A 9,507-nucleotide genomic window follows, 5' to 3' on the forward strand; every position below is an offset into this window, starting at 1 on the left:
AAGAGAGAGGGTGAGTTTATTCTCTTAGATCTACACAGGTGTGTGTTTAGATAGAAAAGAGAAGAGGGGTCAGATTCATTCTTAGTCGGGTTCAATCCTATTGGGTAGAATAGGTTGAGTAAGGGCCGAGACAAAATTGTATCCTTGTAAAAGATAAATTTTGTTAATAAGAATGAATAGAAAAACGTTGCTTGGCGCGTTCCAAGTGTGAATCAATGTGTTGTGCTTCTCTATACCCTTTCAAGTTTTGCTTTCATCAAGATGTTAGACTCTAGTTTTTAAATAGCTTATCTTTTCAGTTTATAGATACTTTGTAGTAGATTAGCTGAAACTTAACTGTAGCTAGAATCGGTTCTGTGCTTTGATATTCGAAAACCTTGTTCCTGATCTATGATATGTGAGAAGCTGTGTGTATCAAGAGAGTAAATATGTTGTAATAACACTTCATGCCAATCGAAACTCATGCAGGCAAATATCAGAAGACAAGGCGGAAGAGCAAAATAGAGAACTATGAGCAACAAGTCAGAAGGAGTTTTGATGCTGTGGTGATGGTCTGTCAAGAACCGAAATCCAAAGAAAGCAATGCGTATTATGTTAATGGAACAAGCATGAAACAAGTTCTTGGAGAACGCTGTACTTTTGTATTATTTTGTGTTTCGTTTAGTATGTTTGTGTGGTTACTCCGATGTCTTTGGCTTTGTGGAAATATGACAAAGAGCATATGCATAGTTTTCCAGCATTGCCTACAAACTTGACAAGACTAAAACTAAAATACCATCCAGCAGAGAAGATACAATTTAAGGAGACAAAAGGGAGGATTAATTAAACACTTAGATGCTTTAGATGTTAATGTCATCAGTCTGTAAACAACAAATGCATAATCGGTGCAGTCCAAGAATATTCTCTTTCAATACATAATAACTTATATATATATATATATATATATATATTTTTTAAAAATTTCTATTCAACCAATTCGTTTGATCAAGTCACGTTTAGTTAGCCTTATGGATTGTGATCATAATTCGAAATTTGAATGTCCTCCCACTATACTTACGGATTGTAATCATGATTCCTCCTGGCACTCAAATGTACACACCCTCCATCTCTGCTAAACACCCGTGACTCATTATCATTGATCTGTGAAGTTGTATATTAATCATTTACAATGTAGTATATAGAGATAGACCATGCCACGATGGAGAGAAAACAAAATCAAATAAAACATGAGGAATTTCATATATCTCTCTTGATATGCATGCAACTTTTTTACACCACCTTTGTAATCTATTCATTAAACAGATTTAATTAATTAAAAAAAGTTTGACTTAAGCCAATCCAAAACAAACTTGAGCCAAATTAATTAAAGACTAAAACAAAAGCATGGTACAAAGCCTGGCCTTCTCACCAAGAGACTGTTAGGATGTCTCCTGCTCCAACATTGTAATGTGCAAGTGACCTGTTGTCCAGATTCTGAGCCAGAAACTAGTCTTCTGGAACAAGAGCTGACTCGTCAAACTTTTGTCTCTTTGCCTCTGGTTGCATACCATCCAGTGGAAGGCGCTCACTTGAAACCGTTATTTCCCTCTTGTGTATTCCAGGTATCCCGTTCATGATAACTGAAAGGAGATCAGGTGGTGGCATTAAAGCAGAATAGTCGGCATCCTCTAAGTAAGCAAAATAGTCAACACCATTCACAAAAGCATGCAAATCAATCATAGCTTCTTCTTCGCTCTCCAGCTTGTCCAATCTAAGACGGCAGAAAAAATCCTCAAGAACGATCTTTGTACAAGCATCATCGGAAGGCTCTAATACTCTGGAATACGCATCAACAATCACACTATATAAACTGAACATGCTATTAGTTGGCTCCATAAACTTAAACTGAGGTTTCATAACCACTTCCTTCATCAAATCGTGACAAAAATGCATCCCATAACGCGCCACAAACAGAGCTGTGAACTTCATAATACCAAGCTCCTTGAGCGTGATCTTAGCACCAAAAGCATATGGAAAATCATATCCACGTCTTAAACACTCATGATGAGTAGGTGGCTGCCTTTGTGTTAGCTGGTTAATCATCATCGACGTGCGTTCAGGTGGATCCATGATAGCAGAATAGTCTTTATCTTCCATGTGAGCAAAACAGTCAACCCCACCCACAAAAGCATGCAAATCAATCATAGCTAGCTCCTCCACTCCCTTATGCAGCTCCCATAATCGAAGACGTTGGTGAAAACCCTCAAGCACGGTCGACAACATACAAACATCAGGCTTGATAGAAGACTTTAACACTTTTCTATACGCAGTAAACAGCCCCACGTAAAAATCGAAACGGCTATCGTAAGGATCCAAGAACTCAAACGATGCTATCTTCTCTACAGCACGGGAAAATTCAGAGCTATACCGCGCCACAAACTGTGCTGTCAGCTTAATAATACCAAGCTCCTTGAGTGTGATACCCATAGCAGGGACTCTAAATGTTAGGCTTCTTAGAGTAGGAGCACGGAAAGAAGTATCGCCTATGCATTCATATTGCTTACCAACACCGAGATTAGCAAGCTGAGATCCCAATGGAAGCTGCAAAAGCATATCAGGCGGCTGAGATTGTTGTGTTAACCGGTTCATCATCACTGAAAGGCGTTCAGGTGGTGGCATGGTAGCAGAGTAGTCAGCAACGTCCATGTGAGCAAAACAGTCAACACCAGCCACAAAAGCATGCAAATCAATTAAAGCAGTCTCCTCCACTCCATTCTCCAGCCTCTCTAATTGAAGACAGTTAAAAAAGTCCTTAAGAAGAACGGCCCTCGTACAAGCATCACTCTTCTTCAGCTTTTTGGAACGCACTAGTACTCTGGAATACGCATCAACAAGCACAGTGAAAATATTGAACCTGATCTCTGTTGGATCCATAAACTCAAACGGAGGGTTCATAAGCACTGTCTTCTTTCTCAGAGACGGGCGGAAAAACATAAACTCAAACAGAGGGTTCATAGCCACTCTCATCATCAAAGCTCGGCAAAAACGCATCCCATACCGCGCCACAAACTGGGATGTGAGCTTAATAATACCAAGCTCCTTGAGTGTGATCCTTATAGGAGGACGAGGCGGTAGATCGGTTTCTGCATCGCCTAGACACTCATGAGTAGCTAAACCATCAGGTTGAGGCTGCATTGGCCATTGCATCATCATTGAACGGCGTTCAGGTGGTGACACAGCATCGTCCATGTGAGCAAAGCAGTCAAGACCACCCACAAAAGCATGCAAATCAATTGCAGCAGTCTCCACACCCTCCTCCAGCTCCTCTAATTGGAGACTGTTGAAATAACAATCAAGAAGGGAGTCTACCATTGCACCATTACTGGAAGGTTTTAATACCCCTGAATACGAAACGACAAGCGCATCATAAAGAGCGAAGTTGCTATCAGATGGCTTCATAAAGTCAAACCGAGGGCTCATAACCACTGTCTCCATCAAAGACTCACGAAAAATATCCCCATAACGAGCCACAAACAGGGCAGTGAACTTAATAACACCAAGCTCAATCTCCTTGGGAAACGGAGATGCACAACCCGGAGGCTCCTTTAAGGGAAGAGGCTCAAGGTAGGATTTTGCATCGCATACAGGCTCCTGAGATCCACCTCCTTGATTCTGCTGAGAACGGTATCCAGCAAGCTTAAGCTGGTACAATGCGTGGCAAGGGTGTTCTGAGTTCTTCATATAACCGAATATGTTATTGTCCATATTAAGGTCCATGATCAACTTCTCAAGCTCCGGCCCTTCTTTTTTCTTCTACGAATCACTCAAAGCACAAACAGGAATTCAGAAACTAGTTTCTCCTAACTCTTTCAAAAACCCCAACACCCTATTTATATTAATTGGACTAAGCCAGGAATTGTTAATTTCCTTATTATTTTATTTTATTTTATTTTATGGATTAGCCTTTTTCTTTATGGATTTGGAAACTAATAAATAGGAAAGTTTACATTACAGATTAAAAAAAAAAAAAAAAACATTACAGATTTAAAATGCAGCGTTTTAATGATTGTGAAAGTTGCACTTTTAAAATACCCTTTTTGATATATCTTTTTTTTGACCATTTTTATTTTTGACCTCTTTTAATTTTTAATGACCATTTTATCCTTAGATGAAAAATATTTTAATAAATAAAAATAAAAACAAAATTTTCCCGCCAAAAAAATCTCCGACATATTTTCCCGCCAAAAAAATTGTTGCCAAAAAAAATTTGATAAAAATTTTCGACAAAAAATTTTCCCGCTAAAATTTTTCCCGCCAAAAAAAAAGTTACAAGGTTTTATAAGGTTTCTACCTCATAAAAGCCTTATAAACACCTTGTAAAGGCTTTTACAAGACTTTTTAAAGAGTTTTAAAAGGTTTTTTAAACACCTTGTAAACGTTTTTACAAGGTTTTTAAAAGGTTTTCATATGGGTTTTAAAAAGATTTTTAAAAGGTTTTTAAACACCTTGTAAACACTTTTACAATGTTTTTAAAAACCTTGTAAACGTTTTTATAAGGTTTTTAAAAGGGTTTTAAAAGGTTTTTAAACACCTTGTAAACGCTTTTAAAAGCTTTTTAAAAACATTTACAAGGTTTTTAAAAGCGTTTACAAGGTTTTTAAAAGGTTTTTAAACACATTGTAAACGCTTTTAAAATGTTTTTAAAAGTGTTTACAATGTTTTTATAAAGTATAAATTTCAATATTTTTGGCGAGAAAAAATTTCGATTTTGGCGGAAATTTTTTTCTTTTGGCGGGAAAAAAATAAATTTTGACGGGAAAAATTTTCGATTTTGGCGGGAAATTTTTTTATTTTTGGCGGGAAAATATTTTCGATTTTGATGACTATACATTCTTGCTGTCACTCAAAAAAGGGTAATTTGGTCATTTTGTATATAAAGAGGAGTAGTTTTAAAAATGGTTAATATAAAAGAGTATTTTTAAAAAAGGGTATAGAAAAAGGGGCATTTTTGAGAATGACCCAATAGAAAATAGTTTAGTTAGAGATAACAGTTATATATATATTTAGTTTCTTGGTTTAATACACTAATTTACATTTCTATATCTTAATTTTTTATACCATTATTAAAAAAATCTAGTAAAATTAAATTATTAATCCCCAAATTCTACCCAAATATTTGTCATTATTGCTATTGCCAAATCTCAAATATATGGTTTTTAAATCTCCCATAAAATATGATTACACACATTCTTCAGATAAATTTTAAATGCAAACCATCATTCAAACTATCATCTTATTTACATCCATTTATGAATCACCCAATCATATATTACCGTTGGAACATTATCTTAGGTCCACCTTAAAAATAACTATCTAGACACAATATGCCAAATATATGTCTCTTTACTTTCACTTTGCATAATTTATTTAACCATAAAAATTGTTGACAAAAAAATATTTTGCATAAAATTATATCACATGGCAAAATATTTGATGACATATTTATAGGAAAAAAAACTAAGATAAAAAAAAATATATGTGATTGCAATGAGTATATGACCAACCAATAAAAGTTGAGAGTTTAAGAAAAAAATTGTAAACAATAAAGGATGATATTTTTAGTCATAGATAAATCTGAAAACAGATCTTAATAGTAAAATTTTAAAAATGCTACAATTAAATTAGAAAACAAGAAGCATATATTGATCTTACAGTTTTATAACTATAAAAATAAATTCAATTAAACAATATAAAAGTTTTTTTTAATTATGACATACTTCTAATTAGTATCTTTAGAAATATTGACATCAAATTAATATTTTTATAAGGATATTAACAGTCGATATTTGCTTATTCCTTCTTTTTAAATATTTTAATTTTCTTATGTTGTAGTATCATTAGATTTTATATATTTTAGTTTAATTTTATTTTCAAATTAAAAATACATGATGATTTAAAAGAATCTTTTCAATTTTTATTCATTTATTTATTTTCGTTTAAGGATATGTAATATCAATATTTTTTACTAATCTTAAGAAAAAAAAATTTAAATTTATTATGTTGTAGTATTTTTTGTTTTTCTTGTACTAATCGTAATCCATTTGTTTTTTCTGGATTGGGCCGGTTCGATTGGTGAATAAACTAATTTTAGTTCTTAAATGTCATTTTGGTTTGGTCTAGTTGGACCAAGTATATTGTTCATGTCGGTTGGACGCATCAAAGTTATTGCAATAATATAAAACTGTCACATCCATTTAATTATGTGAAGTGTTATTGAAATATGGCTACACCCAATTCATGAAACAAGTTTGAGATTCATTCTTATTAATTTGAAGTACAATGTTCTCAGCACAAAGGACCATCCATGACCATCCATACATATTCAGTCAGCATACCTATCAGTTCCATACTCGATTTATTGGAATAGTACCACGAAAACATCTCTCACCTTTCTTTGCTTATAATCTAATATCAATTTCATATCCTGTAAAAGAGGGGAATAACGACCTAAACTATTATAATTATCAGGACAATGTTAAAACTTCATATACGATGAAAAGATTATATAAATGAAAACTTACGGTGTGTACTCGACGCGGATGTTACCGGCATCAGTATTAGCGATAACCCGGAAAGCATCGCGAGAGAGATTAAGGTCACCGTTGCAAGGCTCGCGGCAGAAATCAACTACCCTCACGTCAACGGTACGACCGGTGCATGCCCTAGGGAAGTTGTATGTAGCTCCAATGCATCGAACCCTGTACCTCCGACCACAAGCTCGACCTCCTTGGTACAGATTACTCCTGACTCCAACCACCATCGTCTCACGTTGTGTTCCATAACACGCAGACCCTAATTAAACCGCATCATTAACTCGTAGTTAATGATATGTTTATTAACGTATGAAACAAAGATATGTATGGTTGTATATAGTACGCACTAGTGTAGGGAGGGTTGTAATAGACAGCTCTTCCTTGAGCAGCTTCAGCAATTGGAGCTAAGATTTGTGCAAACACCATCACCACTACCACAAATTTTACCACCATTTTTATCATTTTTCTTTTATTTTGTTTTTGGCTTGTTTGTGAATAATTAATGAAGCTAAGGAAGAGTGTATTTATATAATTGGATTTCAAAGACTATAGATAAAAAGGAAAAGTCTTTGATCTACGTCAAGTCTTCCACTACTTATTGTATTGATTTCATATGGGACAATTGGTTTCTTACTCCACCTATATTTTCTTAGTCAATTAAGTGAATATGAATATATGATGATGTAAAGGAAAATTCCAAGAGGATTTGAAATTTAAAGTATACTTTTTTTTCAAAATTTTGTTTGAATTCTTTTGGTTTTGTTTTGGCAGAGAAAAAATAATTAGGATTGTATTTGACTATAAGGTACCAAGGAAATTTCCAAGAAACTAGAGAGTAAGAGAGGGGGTGAGGTTTAAAGCTCTATTTCTTCAACAAAATTTTAAAATAAGAACCAAGCAATTCACATAATATGGTGATCACTCATTCTACAAAATCTAAAACTATGGCAATATATTGAAGCTCTAACCCCAAAACAATATCTTTTACGAGAATGATGTAAATCCAAATTTGTCAAAATATGTGATTTTTTTATTCAAAATTAATGAAGAACGATTGTCTATTATTTCAGATCTATTTTCTAATATATCTCAAAATGTTTTCTAACAAAGTCAGATAAAAAAAACAAAAACAGTTTTGTTGACTTCTTTTACCAAAGAGAGACAAAACTCTCGTTGTCGTGTCTCACTTAAACCCGCGTTTTATGGATTTCAACATTTTGTGAGACAGTTTTGCTTAATGGGCTGAACTGGCCCAAATATCTATATAGTTAAACCGAAGAGTTGACTCAATTGAACCGGATAAACACAAATACTCATTACACTTTCTTCTAGCTGAGGAAGAGTTTTGAGACTTGAGATAACGATTGCCCTTACCGAGGAAGTTGCCTTTGTCGGCTTGTCACACTATTATTCACTAAAGATTCGTTATAGATACTAGTACAGTATAATTTTGTTAAAGGTTTACAACACTAAAACGTTTTAAGTATTATTGTCATTTGTGTTTTTTTTTCTTTCTTACTATTAAATTATTTTGTAGAGTGTGCACAAAACGAGATGATGGACCAGAATATGTAATTGTGTTTGTAGTATTGTTGTGTTTTATCAACATGCCGCACATATAAGGCCTACGCACATATTGTTAAAGAAAAAAAACAAAGAATTTATGAAATGAAAATGATTGATTGAGATACAAATAACCGTGAACGAGTATTTAGATAAAATACCGGTTTCATAGGTCTCCCAAGTACGAATATTACTTTTTGAAACTTAAATTACAACTTCGAATATTCCATCTTTTTCCATAAACCATAGTCATAATCATAAAGAGTGAGATATGATAATATTTGCTTTTCCTTCAAGATAATATATAAAATAATTATCGGATAAGAAGATATTTACTAACATAAATTAATTTATTTTATGGCTCGATGCACAATACTACTGACTACATATAAATTATAGACATGGAATGGAGCCAACAAAACGAAACCATATACTTTACTATTAAAGTCTCTTTATCACATGATCCAAAGCCAAAAAGTATAAATAAAAAAGTCTCTCGTCGTCACATGTGACATGACCGTTTTTACAAAACGTTATTGGATGAGAATTCCAGTTTTTGCCTAAATTTCGCAAACTCAAAATATCTCTGATTCAGTTAACTAAAAACATCAACTCGTTTCCTTGTTTAGGCATTCGTATTAGTTTCTGTTAAACCAAAAAAAAAACACACACGACACGAGAAGTCAGAATATATTTTTTTTATTTCTTTTTCGATGCCTCCGACCAATGATTACCGAATCTACGGCGAGCCACCGTCTACTTCGCCGTCTCCTCCACCGCCAAAGCCGAAAACAAGGATTCTCTCTTTATTCCTCGTTGGTGTAATCATGTTTTCGATCTTTTCTCTCTTCCTCGTCCTTATCGGCATCGCCTCTGTTCTTCTTCTCCCTCTCCTCCTCTCTTCTCTCCATCGTCACCACCGACGTCGCCGACGTAACCGTCGACAAGATTCCTCAGATGGGTTATCTTCAAGATTCGTGAAAAAGCTTCCTCAATTCAGATTCTCCGAACCCACGTCCTGCACATATACACGGTACGGAAGCGATTGCGTGGTTTGTTTCGATGGATTCAGACAGGGACAGTGGTGTCGGAATCTTCCTGGTTGTGGACACGTGTTCCATCGGAAGTGTGTGGACACTTGGTTGCTCAAATCCTCGACTTGCCCTATTTGCAGAGCTAGGGTTAGGTTGAGGGAGGAAGATGCACAAGAAGGAGAAGTGTGGAGATGTTTTAGTCGTAGAAGAAGTAGTTTGTTAGATTTGTAAGTGCTCTGTTTCTTGTTCTTGTTCTTGTTCTTGTTTTAGTCATAATTGGATTAGAAGTTATAATCATTTAGCAGTTTGTAACTTCCTCTAATCAATGTTTGAAGCTC

General features: G+C 34.6%; 3 protein-coding genes across 4 annotated transcripts; 1 reads left to right on the top strand and 2 right to left on the bottom strand.

The window, feature by feature from the left end:
* LOC104747709 lies at nucleotides 1,403–4,091 on the bottom strand. Its single transcript, XM_010469392.2, has one exon. It carries the CDS (start codon nucleotides 3,754–3,756, stop codon nucleotides 1,486–1,488), a length of 2,271 nt encoding a protein of 756 aa, XP_010467694.1. The 5' UTR covers nucleotides 3,757–4,091; the 3' UTR covers nucleotides 1,403–1,485.
* LOC109124519 (EG45-like domain containing protein 2) lies at nucleotides 6,211–7,076 on the bottom strand. 2 transcript variants are annotated; one of them, XM_010469393.1, is made up of 3 exons: nucleotides 6,920–7,075; nucleotides 6,561–6,831; nucleotides 6,211–6,463 (listed from the first exon to the last, which is right to left on the bottom strand). In XM_010469393.1, the coding sequence occupies exons 1-3, from the start codon at nucleotides 7,032–7,034 to the stop codon at nucleotides 6,457–6,459; spliced, it is 393 nt and encodes a 130-aa protein (XP_010467695.1). In that variant the 5' UTR covers nucleotides 7,035–7,075; the 3' UTR covers nucleotides 6,211–6,456. The 2 variants fall into 2 exon arrangements, with proteins under 2 accessions (XP_010467695.1, XP_010467696.1); XM_010469394.2 differs by lacking the exon at nucleotides 6,211–6,463 and having other exon boundaries at nucleotides 6,557–6,831; nucleotides 6,920–7,076.
* LOC104747713 (RING-H2 finger protein ATL56) lies at nucleotides 8,560–9,494 on the top strand. Its single transcript, XM_010469396.2, has one exon. It carries the CDS (start codon nucleotides 8,849–8,851, stop codon nucleotides 9,398–9,400), a length of 552 nt encoding a protein of 183 aa, XP_010467698.1. The 5' UTR covers nucleotides 8,560–8,848; the 3' UTR covers nucleotides 9,401–9,494.

Source organism: Camelina sativa, chromosome 15 (assembly GCF_000633955.1).
Source record: "Camelina sativa cultivar DH55 chromosome 15, Cs, whole genome shotgun sequence".
Lineage (NCBI taxonomy): Eukaryota > Viridiplantae > Streptophyta > Magnoliopsida > Brassicales > Brassicaceae > Camelina > Camelina sativa.